The 14,740-nt window shown below is 46.9% G+C and overlaps 2 protein-coding genes across 4 annotated transcripts in view; both read left to right on the plus strand.

Moving 5' to 3' along the window:
* Positions 1-8,794, plus strand: part of MIDEAS (mitotic deacetylase associated SANT domain protein) — a 64,691-nt gene extending 55,897 nt beyond the window's left edge. For 2 of the 3 annotated variants that reach the window (XM_033107205.1, XM_033107206.1), the window contains exons 10-13: positions 1,574-1,723; positions 2,927-3,139; positions 4,663-4,859; positions 5,212-8,794. In XM_033107205.1, coding sequence (XP_032963096.1) covers positions 1,574-1,723; positions 2,927-3,139; positions 4,663-4,859; positions 5,212-5,383 — 732 coding nt within the window. In that variant the 3' untranslated portion in view covers positions 5,384-8,794. The remainder of the gene's footprint in view (positions 1-1,573; positions 1,724-2,926; positions 3,140-4,662; positions 4,860-5,211) is intronic. The other variant, XM_033107207.1, reaches the window with a different exon arrangement.
* Positions 8,795-10,129: 1,335 nt separating this feature from the next.
* On the plus strand, positions 10,130-12,025 carry PNMA1 (PNMA family member 1). Its single transcript, XM_033107208.1, has one exon. It carries the CDS (start codon positions 10,214-10,216, stop codon positions 11,273-11,275), a length of 1,062 nt encoding a protein of 353 aa, XP_032963099.1. The 5' UTR covers positions 10,130-10,213; the 3' UTR covers positions 11,276-12,025.
* The last annotated feature ends 2,715 nt before the right edge of the window (positions 12,026-14,740 follow it).

Here is a 14,740-nt window from a genome sequence, read left to right on the forward strand (position 1 = left end):
GTTTTCCTAGATTTATCTTGACCTCTTCCCATGTTCTTCTGGGAGAGTACATTGCTTTGCTAATCTGAGGACTTGCACCTTTCCACCAGCCCTGTCTTGCAAAATCTGGGCTGTGGGAGCGTGAGCTGTGGGGACCACTGAGGAGAAAGGGCTCGCGTAAGAATGTGCTCTTTCCTCCTGGGATTGTAGATTGTGCCAAGGACACGTCTGGGGACTGGACAGAGTGCTGGTGAATTCTCCTACGAGGGGCTGTTGTGAGGACAGACATTTGCTGGGCTCCTGATTGGGCAGTATTGCCCGGAAGTACATGCTTGTGAAATTCACTGAGGTGCTCCGAATACCTTAATGAAAACAACAGGCCATTAGTTAAACAGATGATCAGAGAAAATTGATAGTAAAAGTGCAAATGGGCTGTAATTAATCAATTTGTGATTTGGCCGTTCCTGTGAGATGGAGCATGTCTGTGTCCTCCTCAGGCCCAGAGGACCTTCACTGACCCCTTGGGCTCTGTGGACAGGACCTCTCAGCTCCCACTGCTGCCCAGCAGTTGGCCGAGCAGTCTGGGAGCCTGGAGGAATAGGGAGAGTCAGAGAAAACAGCTTCTGTGTGTGGAAAAGTAGTCCAGAAACTAAACCTGGGAGCCAAATAGATTTGTGAAATGGGAGGACTAGGATTTCAGAGCTTGGGAGGCCCTTGGAGGTCATCTAGTTTCACCCAACTCGCTATTTACACACGAAGAGACTTGTCTGAGGGCACACAGCTCTTTAGTAGTAGAGTTAGGAACACGACTAGGGCCTCCTGCTTCCTCTTCATGTTTTCCAGGGCTTTCTTTTTCGTCTCCCTTGAGTTCTTCCCCAACATAGAACAGTTTGACATTTCTCTATCCTCATTTGTCAGACACTGTTCCCTGGAGAAGAATGAAATTATTTGTCCAAATTGATGAAGGGAGTCTCTGTTGCCAGGTTTATCCTGGCTTTGAATGTGGATGGTACCCAGACTTTTTTCCCCTTTAACTTTTTATTTTGGAAAACTTCAAACTTACAGAAAAATGGAAAGAAGATAGTATAATGAATACGTGTATACCCCTCACTTAGATTTACCAATTGTTAACATTTGCCACATTTGCTTTCTTCCTATCTCTATATAAACTTAAACACACACCTATTCTCTCTCTGTTTTAACTAATCATTAAAAGTAAGTTATAGATACCATGACACTTGACGTAAATATCTCCTAAAAACAAGGATATTCTCCCACAAAACTGCAGTTACCAGTATCACCCAAGAAATTTAAACTGATACAGTAATACTCTCTACTATGCAATCCATGTTCAAATCTCTCCAGAGGCTCCCTGTTGTCCTTTTTACTTAAAAAGAAAAAAAATCCTGAAGCATTGGTTAATTGAATTGGTCAGTGGTTTGTGCAGAGCAGGTGTTGGAGAAATGCTTATATTTTTGGGGTTGACTGGGTTTAGTATTTGCTAAGGTTAAGGGGCTACATGCAGGGACGAGAAAGGCTGGAGTATCCCCAGGCTGAACCGGGAACTCTGACCTCAGTTTTGGCTTCAAACCAGATCCAGACCAAGACTGTGGCCCAGTGTGTGGAGTTCTACTACACCTACAAGAAGCAGGTGAAAATTGGCCGCAATGGGACGCTCACCTTTGGGGATGTGGATGCAAGTGACGAGAAGTCAGCCCAGGAAGAGGTTGAAGTGGATATTAAGGTAACTCCCTTCCCAGCCTCAGCTGCTGAGAACCTGGGCTGAGTACAGGTCCAGGGCTGAGCTGGGAGCTGGAGGCTGAGCCCTACAGGAGTCCCTGGAGGGCAAAGGGAGGAAGGCAGTGTCCCAAGGAGCTGATGTCCTGGGCACTGGCCCTGGACCTTTGGGTCCCCTCTCTATTGGCTAGTGTCATAGTACATTGTGTTGATGCAGAACTTGGGGGAAATTTCCCACAGTATTTGAACTCACATCATTGTCCCTTTATAGCAGACCTCTGACACTGTTTCCCAAACTTTAGTCATTCTTGTATCACTTTTATGAATTCTGTTATATCTGCATCCTACCACATGTCACCATTACTATTTTTGTCATGTCCACCTACCACTTGTGCTGTTACTTAATATTCTTCTTTAAATCAATTCATTTTTTACTCTAAAGGGAAGCTTTATATCACAATCACACACACACACAAAACCCAGGATTGCTTGCCATGGAAAGAACTGGTAAAAATAAATGTAGTGTATGAAAGCCAAACAATGTTACTAAATTCTGGCTAGATACAATTACCTGCCAAGGCTCTGACTGAGGCCTGACCTCTCTTTAAATCGAGAGAAATATGAAAGTAACATTAACACCAACACAAGACTTTGTCCTTGACATAATCAAGATTGAAAGAGAATTTAAAAGAGAATATTATTTAATTCTGTTTCCATGTGTCCACCTAACGTCTTGGGGTGACAAGTCCACACTTGGTGACATGGTCTAAGACAGGGAGTGATTTGGTCCCTATTTTGCAGATGGGAAGGGGGAGGAGATTCAGAGAACATTGCAAAGACAGTTTAGAATTGGAGCTCCAGGCTGCCAGCTGGCCCCACCAGACCACCCTGCCCAAGAATGAGTCTCTTGAACATATCCAAGAGGACAGGTGGCCTGGGGGGAGGGACTGGCATGCTCCCTCCCTGCTCCTGGCTTGATCTGAAGCGCTTAGCCTCGTCCTGAGGGCTCCCAGGGCTCAAGCCTCTCTCTTCTTTCCCAGGCAGACTAGCAGAGGGAGAGTATAGAGTCATAGCACAGGAGGCTACGCTGGGCCAGTCCAGGCAAGCAGGACTAACAGGGGCAAGTGACGCCCTGGCTGGGTCAGAATTGGTGCTCTGTGGCTGCCTGACTGAGCTCTAGGCTCACTGCCCTTGTTCTTGTGCCCTGTAGACTTCCCAGAAGTTCCCCAGGGTGCCTCCTTCCAGAAGAGAGTCCCCAAGTGAAGAGAGGCTGGAGCCCAAGAGGGAAGTAAAGGAGACCAGGAAGGAGGGGGAGGAGGAAGTGCCAGAGATCCAGGAGAAGGGGGAACAGGAAGAGGGGCGAGAGCGAAGCCGGCGGGCAGCGGCTGTCAAAGCCACGCAGACACTACAGGCCAATGAGTCGGTAAGTGTGACCTCCACTGGGGGAGCCCAGGGCCAGGAGGAGGTGTGGAGCTGGGCCTGTGGGTGTGGGGAGAGGGCAGAGCAGGAATGTGACTGTGGTCGTCATGATCATAATAGCAGGAAATGTACTGAGCACCTTACGCTGTGAGCTCATTTAATTCTCAGAACCCTATGTGGTGGTTATTGCCATTACTCCTATTTTACAGATGAGGAAATTGAGGCCCAAGGTCAGACAGCTAGTAGGCAGCCTGACTCTGGCGTCTGCTATTAATTTTTACACTCCACTGCTTCTGTATCTGAGACTCAGGGAGAAACGTCTTTGTGAAAACCCAGAAGTGGGTGTGATATTGGAAGGAGTCGTGAGTTGTAGCTCAGGCAGGGCTCCCTTAAGAGAGCTGTGTCCCTGACAAGAATGCCAGAAACTGAGCCATGGGAATAACAACAATGGCCCCTCATGCATGTTCTCTGCTAAGTGCTTTCTCTGCATTATCTCGTTACTTCTTCATAATAACCCCAGAAAGTGTTAACCCCCACTTTGCAGATGGAGGAAATTGGGTTCAGAGACACTAAGTGACTTGCCGGAGCTTCCACCCCAGAACCTCCTGGTGCAGTGCTTGCCCAAGCAGCAAGCACTTGTCCAAGCATCATAGGCCAAGAAGCAAGACATCTGGCTAGAGCTGTTCCTTGTCAGGGAGGGGTCCCCCAAGAGAGGGTAGGGATGGGAAGGGTCTGTTGGGGAACTACTACGAGAGTCTTTTCATTTCGGTGTTGCACACTTATGCTTGCAGGAAACTCCCACAAACTGTAGGCACACTGCTGTTGGCTCCCTTCTGAGTCTTGACTGTGCTCCTTCTCTTAGAGTTGTGCTCTGTGTACACTCGGTCGAGTACTGCTGACTTTGGGGAACACATTCCTGTAGGGTGCACCCAGTGCCTATACCTATGACTTCTAATGGCCATCGGGGGCTCCCCTAACCCGAGGCCCATGTTTTGCACCCTGAGCAGCACTTCTCCAGGTCAGCACCAGGTGTCCTCTGCTCTCTGGCACCTGCTTGGTGTTTCCCCCAGTGGCTCATGTTGTCATGAGGTAGCTGTCTGCACATCTGTCGCTTCCACTAGACTGCAAGCTTTCTGAGGGTAGGAGCTCCTGTCTGTCACCTCTGTATCCCCAGCACCTAGCACATCACACAGACTCAAATCTCGTATATGAATAAAGTCACGAATGGACTAAATGACTGAAAACATGAATACATGTGCCGTTAATTGAGACACCATTGAGAAGTCCTATGGCAGCTAGGGCTATACTACAGGGTTAATGTACCAGCTGTGTAAAGATAGAGCTGGCCAAACATGGAATGTGCTGCAGAAAAGGGACTGAGTGCCGCATCACTTGAAGGATTCAAGAGGATGCTAGGGGAACATTTGGCAGGACTCCTGTAGGAGTCCTCTGTTCCCTGAGATTCCAGAATTCAGGATCCCCTCCTTCTCTAAATCTCTCAACTTCTCCTTGTTTGATTCTCTCCAGGCCAATGACATCCTCATCCTCCGAAGCCATGAGTCCAATGCCCCTGGGTCTGCTGGTGGCCAGGCGTCAGAGAAGCCAAGGGAGGGCGCAGGGAAGTCGCGAAGGGCACTACCTTTTACAGAGAAGAAGAAAAAAGTAGAGGCATTTAATAAGACCCAAAATCAGGAGAACACTTTTCCTTGTAAAAAATGTGGCAGGTAAGATGGCAGGCCCTGTCACCAAGGGGACCTAGCAGGGTGGGCTCGGTTGGGGGTGGGGTAGACCGCATCGTGGGGAGGAGGAGGAGGTAGTCCAAGCTTTCACCTTGCCTTCTGATTGGCTCAGAGGGTTTCTAGGGCAGTGATGTCGCTTGGCAGCTTTTAGAAGAGGGATAATGGCACTGCACAGGAACCCATCGGCCCCTAGTTGGAGGGTGGGGGTGAGCCACATGGTGGGCAGCAAGTCAGGAAGGGCCAGGGACCCCCCCCAACACATGTACATACCCTAGCCTGGTGGTCCCAGGTGGGTGGGGACAGACCTCTTACGTGAGCCTCTCCTGCCCGGCTGCAGGGTGTTTTACAAGGTGAAGAGCCGCAGTGCGCACATGAAGAGCCATGCAGAACAGGAGAAGAAGGCCGCTGCTCTGAGGCAGAGGGAGAAAGAGGCCGCTGCTGCGGCTGCAGCTGCTGCCTCCCCCCACCAGCCTGCCCTGCGGGAGGAGAGCTCGGGCGAGAGGGGCTGACAAGGAAGGAAGGCTCGGCTGGAAGGCCCAGGACTGGCCCTTCCCCCTGGGGGGCTGGCCCTCCCTGCACCAGCCTGCGAAAACGCCTGCAAGCGCCCTGGAACCTCCAGACAGAGAGGAGAGATCACGTGGACTTTTCTCTGAAAAACAAATAAGACAATAAAATAAACAGCTCTTTTATTTATAAAGGCCCCAGGAGCAGTGTTAAGGGCTGCAGGATCCAGTTCTCTGTGCATTCGGTCTGTCAGAAGTTGTCCTCTTGCTTTCCTGGAACTATGAGAATCCCTGCTCACTGGGGCTGCCCTCTGGGAGGGGCTCCAGCTGCTGCCACCGCTGCCTCTTACACTGGGACCCCTGCTGCAATGCAGTCTCTTCCCTTTTTGTTCCCCTGCTCCCCTTGGTCACCACGGAGCGCCAAGCACAAGCTCACTACCCCCCCTTGCAGCATTATTCCCCCGCTCCAGAGGACCTCAAATGCCCTGCCCCAAGCCCTGGAAAAAGGGACTCCCTTGGAGGGATTGTGGTGGCCATACCTGAGAGGAAGCTCAGCCTGGCACCTGTGCTGTCCCCTACATGACAATGTCCAGGCCTGAGCTGCTCCAGTGATCCTGTCCTCAAAGAGGCCACCTTCTCCCTGGGAGGGAAGCTACCAGAATTCCTGGAGGGAGAGAGACTAAGGACAGGTACTTATCCCTTTTCTGCTTGCTAATAGCCTTCTGGGGCTGGAAAGTTTTCTCTGATGTTTGGGGAAAGGGCCAATGTCCCTGTCCAAGCTCTCAGCCTGCTGGAGGTAAGGAAACTGCTGAGGATGGAAGCTCCAGGGCTAGGCCTGAGGGAGCTTTTGATGAGCCTTGGATCTTCCTACTTCCCACCTTTTTGCCAAATACTTTGGGCCCTGGAAGCTGCTAAGGGAGCTTAGCCCAGGCCCAGCCTGCCCCTCCTTGGTGCAAGTTCCCTGCCTGCTTCTGTCCTGCCCTTAGCAACTGTCACCTAACCCCACCCCACATGGTCTCTGCTGATAGCCACAGCCCAGCCCCCAGTCCTACATGCTGGAGATTTCTGGATCCTTCCCTGGGAGGGGGAGGTCTCCTAACCAGATTGGACAGGAGCCTTCATTTCTTGACTTGGGTCATTTGGGAGCTATTTATTTATTCTTAATATTTAATTTTTAACATCCTCTCAGGGACCAGGGGCCTCCTGCTTTTCAGAGGCCCAAGTGCATTTATCCCAAAACAAGGCACCTTCTTGTCATCTCCCCGCCCCCCGCTCCCCCCATTCCCAAGACCCTAAGGTCCCTCACCTTGTTGCTCTGGAACTTCTTGCCAGTAGAATGATAGTAACACTGAAAGGATGGGAAGGTGGAAGTTGTCACCAAAGCCACATACAGACTAGGAGGAGCAAGGGACATCAAAGGCACTTCTTGTTGCTACCTCTTCTCTGTCTGTACTTTCAAATTGCCGGAGGGGATGGCTAGAAGCCAGAAGTCTGGTTTTGTTTTTGGCTTGAAGTAGCCGTATTTGGCATGGAGTTCACTGGAGTGAAAGGGCTGGAAGGTTTTGGAGGCCCCTTCCCTTGCCAGTCCCACAGGAGGGCTGAGTTATTTTTCTGATCTTGTTACTCAATTTTAGTTGTGTAAAAGAACCTCTAAGTGAGTGCAAGTAGATATATGACAAGTCAACCTGTTAGGAAGGAGCCAAAAAGTACTCATTCTGCTACTCCTTTTGAGATAGCTTAAAGCATCATGTTGGTAGCCGGGAGTGGAAGGCTGTTTTGTTTCTAAACTATGCACTATCGGGTATTTTTCAGCATTCATTTAATGCATTAATATGGTCCTACAGGACCCCAGCTATGGGAGCAACAAAATTCTAACCCAGTTAATTTCTTCTATAAGCTCGTTAAGTTCAATACCCCAAGATTGCAAAAATCTGGTATACACTCCAGAAAACAGAGAGGTAGCAAATTTAGGCTCTTTTCTAAATCACTTGTGTAATCTGAGTGCCTTCACAGCTTTGCCCCAAAGTGCTACTTATGTTTCCCAAGGTTTTTTCTATTTAAATTGTGTTTAGTTTCAGGCCCCTTTATGAACATGTAACAGAAACCTCCTTTGTCTAGAGTGATTCTCCTTTTCTAAGCTCATAGGAGACCAGACCAGGTGAATGTAGGTAGAGTACATCAAGATGACACCTCTCTGTATAAATCCCACCAGACACCGTATTTTAGAAGGGTTCATGTTCCAGGATAGACATATCTAGAATGCAGTGTGAGAGTTAAAAATGTTTAGAGGGCAAATGCAATTGTGGCAAGTAACGTGCCAATTAAGTAGGTGCAGCCATAGCAGCTGGCATAGGTATATTTTTTATGGTGCTTTCTCCCGGTGAACATATTAGGCTCATCTTTTGTTTCTTCTTCTATTCAGAGCTCTTTGCTTTAAGAAGTTAAATGACAAAACATCTCCAGCTTTATAATGTCCTCCCCACACCATCTCACATAGCCATCTCCCAGCCTCCATCTGCACTCAGTTAAGGGCATGAAACTAACTTAGTGCCTGTGTTCCAGACCATTTCTGAGGTCTCTTACCCACCCAAGGAGATAGTGCTTCAGCACTGTCCTCCATGCCTTCAGCAGCCCCCCTCACAGATAATGTACCCACCCATCCCTTCTGCCACCCCATCCCCACCCCTGGCACAGAGGTCGTGTGCTGCTTATGTCTAAAGGTATCCCCTATATTTAACTGCCTCAGTGACCTAACCTCTTTCTTCTCATGTGCCAGATGCTAAGATGAAGGAGGAATACAATACATACTCAAGCCCCAGCTGTTTAAATGTTTTTACTGGGGCTCACTTTTCTCGGATGGTATTTATTACCAGACTGGCAAGCCTAACTCCTTAGGTTTACAGGAAGTATACATATTTTTATAAAACAATTGTATGTCCTCCACATATTTTGCTGTGTTAATATTTGCCTCTAACAATTTGCAGCTGTTTCACCTTTTCCTCATTTGTCTCTAAATTGAAGGCCTTGTTGGAGAGAACAGAGCACAGGAACAGCTTTGACAGTCTGTAATTATTGTACAAATATTTTAATAGCATATAAATAAGTATATTCCTTTTATTTTGGAAAAAAATGAACAGACACTGCCTTTTGTGTGTTTGCTGCCTGTGGCACCCTTTTTAAAAAAGACTGTTACATGTTAAAATAGTGTACATATATATATAAATATTACCTCTTTTGCTGTACAGTTGTGATAGACCAGACGGAAGATTTTATTTTTTGTGTGCTTTTTATATAAAAAAATTAATACACTAAAGAAAATCTTGCTGATGTGATTGTAATGTACCTATGTAACTTATTTACTTTTGAATGTTCTTCTGTATCTTTAAACCTTTTATTACATAAGGTTTTAAAAATTCAGAGTTGAATGATGTGTTCTTTTGGGGAGATTTTCACCATCTGGGATTGACGTAAATAGGCCTTGTTTTGCTTGCAGAGGATTACTCGACATATTTGAACCATAAGGATTCTGTTTTATCAGCCCATTGTCAATGATGCCAGGACTGGACATTAACACATTAGCGTTTTCCTGGCTATAGAAATTACTAAATTGACATGGATTTTTTTAACAAAATGTTAGACAAGTCTCAACCCAGTGTCTCACAAAAACACATGTAAATGTCACATTTCCAACATTCATTGGGATGAAATATGGAGGGTACAGATGTGATCAGGTGGCACAGGGAAGCCTCGGGGCTGAACAGGGTGTTTTCATATGTAACATTGACTGTACGAACGACCTGAGTAGACAAGCCTGCTTTGACGGATGCATTTTCAACAGTATCATCTTAAATCCACTCCAGAAGTATATCACTATCTTAAACACGGTGCTCTGAAAAAAAAAAATCTGGAAAATATTAAAAAGGCAATGCGCCATCAGAGAAACCAGTGCCTGCAGCCCCTGGCTGGCACCATGGCAACCGCTCGACCGCACTGGCCGCCTGAGCGCGCGGATCTCGCGTCGTCTGGGCCACCGTTGCCATGGCTACACAGGAGCTAGCTGGGCCGCGGGGGCGGAGCGGGAGGAAGCCACTCGCCCGGCCGGCCCCGCCTTCCACTGCCGCAGTATCTCCTCGGCTGGCTGCGGGTCCGACTTGGGGGCAGCAGCGGCGCGCAAGCCCGCCACAGCCTGCGCCTCCGTGCCTGTGTCCTCGGTCCTCGGCTGTCCTCGCCGCCCAGAGGGACCCCTGCACCCGCGAAGAAGCCGCTCGCGAACTGGCCCTGCCGCCGCTGCTGCGACCACAGGACAGTCTCCCTCCAGGAGCGGCAGAACCCTCGTCTGCAAAGCAGCCGCCCCTGAGCCGACTGAAGGCCCGGCTCTGATCGCGAACGCCGGCGCGATCAACTCCTGCAGCAGCGACTGCCCGGCGCGCCCGGGCGGCTTAGAGGAGGCGGCCACACCCCCGCGACCACACCCCGGCGGCCTCTCCAGCCCGACAGCTTCAGCCTCCGCCGCCCGCCCTGGCTCCAGGCCTTCTCTTGCAACGCGACACCATATGTGCAGGTGGAGGACCGGGGCCGCGGACCCCGACCTGAGACGCAAGATGGCCGCGGCCGCGTGACTGAGCATTCCAGAGGCTTTGCTGCGAGAACGCGCCGACCACCGACTTTAGGGGGCAGCGAAAGGACGAGAGCGGGACTCTGGTGTCATTTGCTAATTGTGATTGCATGAAGCATATTGGGTGAAAGGGGAGTGTCTGCTGTTGTCCTAAGCCCTAGAGCACAGGGAGCCACAGTCTAAACCGTATTTGTAGGATTGGGCTCTTGATAGTTGGGAAAATGGCGATGACGCTGTTGGAAGACTGGTGCAGGGGGATGGATGTGAACTCCCAGAGAGCCCTGCTGGTGTGGGGGATCCCAGTGAACTGTGATGAGGCTGAAATCGAAGAGACCCTCCAGGCTGCGATGCCCCAGGTGCCCTATCGAGTGCTTGGGAGAATGTTCTGGAGGGAAGAGAATGCGAAAGCAGCCTTGTTAGAGCTCACGGGCGCTGTCGATTACGCGGCCATCCCCAGGGAGATGCCAGGTAAAGGAGGGGTCTGGAAAGTGGTCTTTAAGCCCCCGACTTCCGATGCCGAATTTTTAGAAAGGTTGCACCTCTTTCTAGCGAGAGAGGGGTGGACCGTGCAAGATGTTGCCCGTGTCCTTGGGTTTCAGAATCCTGCTCCGGCCCCAGGCCCAGATATGCCAGCAGAGATGCTAAACTATATTTTGGATAATGTTATTCAGCCTCTTGTTGAGTCCATATGGTACAAGAAGCTGACGCTGTTCTCGGGGAGGGACATCCCGGGGCCTGGGGAGGAGACCTTTGATCCCTGGCTGGAGCACACCAATGAGGTCATAGAGGAGTGGCAGGTGTCTGATGTGGAAAAGAGACGGCGGTTGATGGAGAGTCTTAGGGGCCCTGCCGCTGATGTCATCCGCATCCTCAAGACTAACAACCCTGCGATAACCACCGCCGAATGCCTGAAGGCGCTTGAGCAGGTTTTTGGAAGCGTGGAGAGCTCTAGGGATGCGCAGGTCAGATTTCTGAATACTTACCAGAACCCAGGAGAAAAGTTATCGGCTTACGTCATTCGTCTGGAGCCTCTGCTGCAGAAGGTGGTGGAGAAAGGGGCCATAGATAAAGATAACGTAAACCAGGCCCGCCTGGAGCAGGTCATTGCCGGGGCCAACCACAGCGGGGCCATCCGAAGGCAGCTGTGGCTGACTGGGGCTGCGGAAGGGCCAGCTCCGAACCTCTTCCAGTTGCTGGTGCAGATCCGCGAGGAGGAGGCCAAGGAGGAGGAGGAGGAGGCTGAGGCCGCCCTCCTGCAGTTAGGCCTAGAGGGGCACTTCTGAGCCCCAGGAAACCGAGCTGTAGTGCAGACCTAGATCACAGCGCTTTTGTCTTGTCTGTGCTCTCTTTTACGCGTGTCTTAGTCAAGTCCTGTTTTCTGGGGGGAAGTCGGGTCTGGGTATTCATGCTAACATTAGTAAACTCATGCAAGCGAGCACCTTGAGCGGCCGCAAGTGAGTCCTAGCTAAATGCCCGGTAAAATGCCGGACCCGAGAGCTCAGTGCAAGCTGTCATCGTGGCATCATCAATTGTGAAAAACATGTGAACTTGTGACACTTCTTATCGAGGTACTTAAATTGCATGTTCAGATGTTTAGCCCAGAGCCTGGCTAACACAAGAAGTGTTCAGTGAAAATACGAACTATTGTTACTAATATCGTGAATGGTTTTTGTGTTTACTGTAAATTGTTCCTGATTTATATTAATGGGAAAAATGTGAATTAATTAGATGTTATCATTCCACTTTACAGTGCTAATTATTTTTCATCTTTAAACATCTGGAACAGTATAATTGAAAAGTATTCTGAGACTACAAAATGGGGTGTTAGAAAAATACTGCAGTTACAGAGCTGTGTAAATTAGAAGTTTTCACTGTACAAGATACAGATATAAATCGCATGGGGAGGTTAATATGAACCGGCTAGAGTATCCATTTCAAATCTTTGTCATTGAATAGTTCTTATTCATGCTGATTGTGTTCTAAATTTGAAGTTATCAAATACATGTATACGAATAAAAATATTTAAAAAATTGTATTGTCTGGTTTTTCTGACTTACAAAAATTTCAGTTCAATTAAAGTCTGAATTCTTTTCAGACTTCACCATGTCACTAAAAAAAAAATCGAACCTCAGTTATTTTATCTTTAAGCTTTATATAATAAATACTATGTAAATTTAAACTGCAGTACCTTTTAATGTATTCTATTTTTGCTTGTTTTCTACAAGGCAAATGTTCGGAGGCTCAGTAGATATAAATAAATATTAGCCTATAAAATGTTAGGAAATCCTACAACGGCATTTAGGAGGTTATGTATCAATGCTCTTTCTCCCCTTTTAAGTCCATTTTCAGTTAAAAATGTTTTGCTGCAGGAATTATATGATAACTTCATACCTGTGTAAAATGAATGTCTCAGTTTTACAGCAGCCATTTTATATTGAGGATATAAAAAGGAAAATAAGGCTTAAAAATATGCTTATTTGGCTGCAGAGATTCAGTGACTAAAGATGTCCATCTTTTGAGATCCTACTAAATCCAGAAGTGATTACATGAACGTAGCATTCAGGGGGGTTTTCTCCTAGTAACATGGCTTTAAAATTATGGCTAACCTATTGTAACGATCATAAGGTAAAATTTTTATTTATAAAGGCTAATTAATATTGGTATATGTTCTAACATTTGTACACTCACTGATGTCCTCACTTCCCATGTCTGTTCCTCACTTCTCTCAACACACCTCTACATATTTGACCCCCACAACAGATACACAAATTTTCATTGTCCCCACAAACATGTCCTCATTCACCCTCTCCCATTCACACAGCTTCCCCCTCCAATGCCACTCCCCATTATGTGTGGTATACACACTCCCCTCAGCTCTTAAACAATCCTATTTTCACACTCCCACTTCCCCACAACACTCCATCATAAGCATACTCCCTCTTCCCACGACACACATACACTACACCACAGTCTCCCACCCCATCATACATTCCCATTTCTACACACACACCCCAACCAGCCACCACATATGTACACTCCCACTCTACATACATACACACATAACAAAAACAAATAATGGGTTCTTCATTTTTTTCACCCAATATATTATGGGCATCCTGTCTGCCCAGAGGATATACCTTTTTGTAGCGACAGAGTTGATTGCATTTTAGGGGTGAGGGTCGTCACCTCTTTTATTATATAAAGCAAGTGTATATATCTACATACACAATATATATGGTATAAAACAAAAGTCAGGATTCTAGATGTCTATCCTTTGCTCTAGAAAACAAGGAACTAAAAATAATGAGCTATTTATGATTGGAATTAAGGTTTTCTCTTTATACGCTCAAAAATTAAAATCTTTTTAAAGGAGGACAGCAGCAAGAAACATATCCTTACAACCAAAGAACTGTGAAATAAAGAAGTAGAAACTGCAGTACAATCCCATTCTGCGACCCAAATTACATTTGGCACAGTATATGTGCTGGGAAAATGTATAATGTTATTGCTGTTGCTCGGTTCTACTTGCTTCCTGAGTATCAAAAGGGAGCTGGTCAACACCAGGCTATTCCAGACCACAAATCAAGGGCCTATCAGCCAACCTTAACTTTCTACACTTCTGGAAGTGAGAAGAGAACTAGGAATAGTGAAGTGCGATAGTAACTTGCTTTCCCTGGAAGCACTCTTTCCAGGATCCTAATCATTTTGAAATGGTGCCCAGAAAACTTCTGGGGAAGACTTACAAACCTAGGAAAGGAAATTATCATTAGTAGTAAATGACTGGAAAAAAAAAGCATAAAGAAATGAGTCTCTCTCTCTCTCAAACAAGCGTGGAATATGTAATTCAAAGACTGAATGTCTTCCTAATTGAATATTCGAAATTCATACAGTTGCTCTGTATTAGCTAAAAACCAATGGTCATGTAACCAAAAAAGATACAAATTACATTTTTTATAAAATAACACAATTTATTACTATTTTAAAACAAGTCTCACAAAATAACATTCAGAAACTCAACATTTCTAAATAATTTAACAAGTTTAGTCACAAAGCATGCTACAAAATTCCTGCATATAAAAGATTATTACCAAAGTATTAATAGATGTTAAAATGTTCTTCAGGATGGAGTTGGTTCTAGAAGCCAAAGATTCTGGAATGATGCTCATGATCCCGACTGACCCTGGGAGAAGTAGCTAGCAATATATATATTCTCTACAGCCAGCAACTCCCCAGTTCTTTGATGGGACTGACCCCTCCAGGCAATAGCACCTGAGGCAGGTACCCTGCTGAGCAAAGAAGCAAACAACTTCCCACCCTCCTAACATTAGCCACAACTTCATTTAGCCAACATCCAAATTAATTTTAAAAATCTAGATGTGGGAAAGATAACTCACAAAGTTTCTATTCTGAGTAACAGAATGCTACTTGGCATATCCCCCCAAGGATGACTGTCGATGCAGTAGACATGGAAGATGACGCCAAGTAGGGAAATAGAGAAATCCTGACTCTGATTATGTCAACAGACAACTGTTGGATTCTCTAATATCCACATTCAGGCAAGGTAGTTACCCATGTCCCCTTTGGGAGTACTTTCCACCAACATCCAATTCAAAATTTTAAAGTGCAAATCTACTTAAAAATAGTTTACTCTCCCCAACCCCCTTGTTAAATTTGCTAGATCATAATTTGGTTGGCTGGTTCCCCCTAACCTGCCTAATATGGGAAATTAACTAGACTCCAGTTATGAC

Source organism: Rhinolophus ferrumequinum, chromosome 6 (assembly GCF_004115265.2).
Source record: "Rhinolophus ferrumequinum isolate MPI-CBG mRhiFer1 chromosome 6, mRhiFer1_v1.p, whole genome shotgun sequence".
NCBI classification, from domain to species: domain Eukaryota; kingdom Metazoa; phylum Chordata; class Mammalia; order Chiroptera; family Rhinolophidae; genus Rhinolophus; species Rhinolophus ferrumequinum.

Excerpts from the sequence above, each read along its gene's own strand:
- PNMA1 (XM_033107208.1), top strand. The coding sequence starts at position 10,214 with ATGGCGATGACGCTGTTGGAAGACTGGTGCAGGGGGATGGATGTGAAC.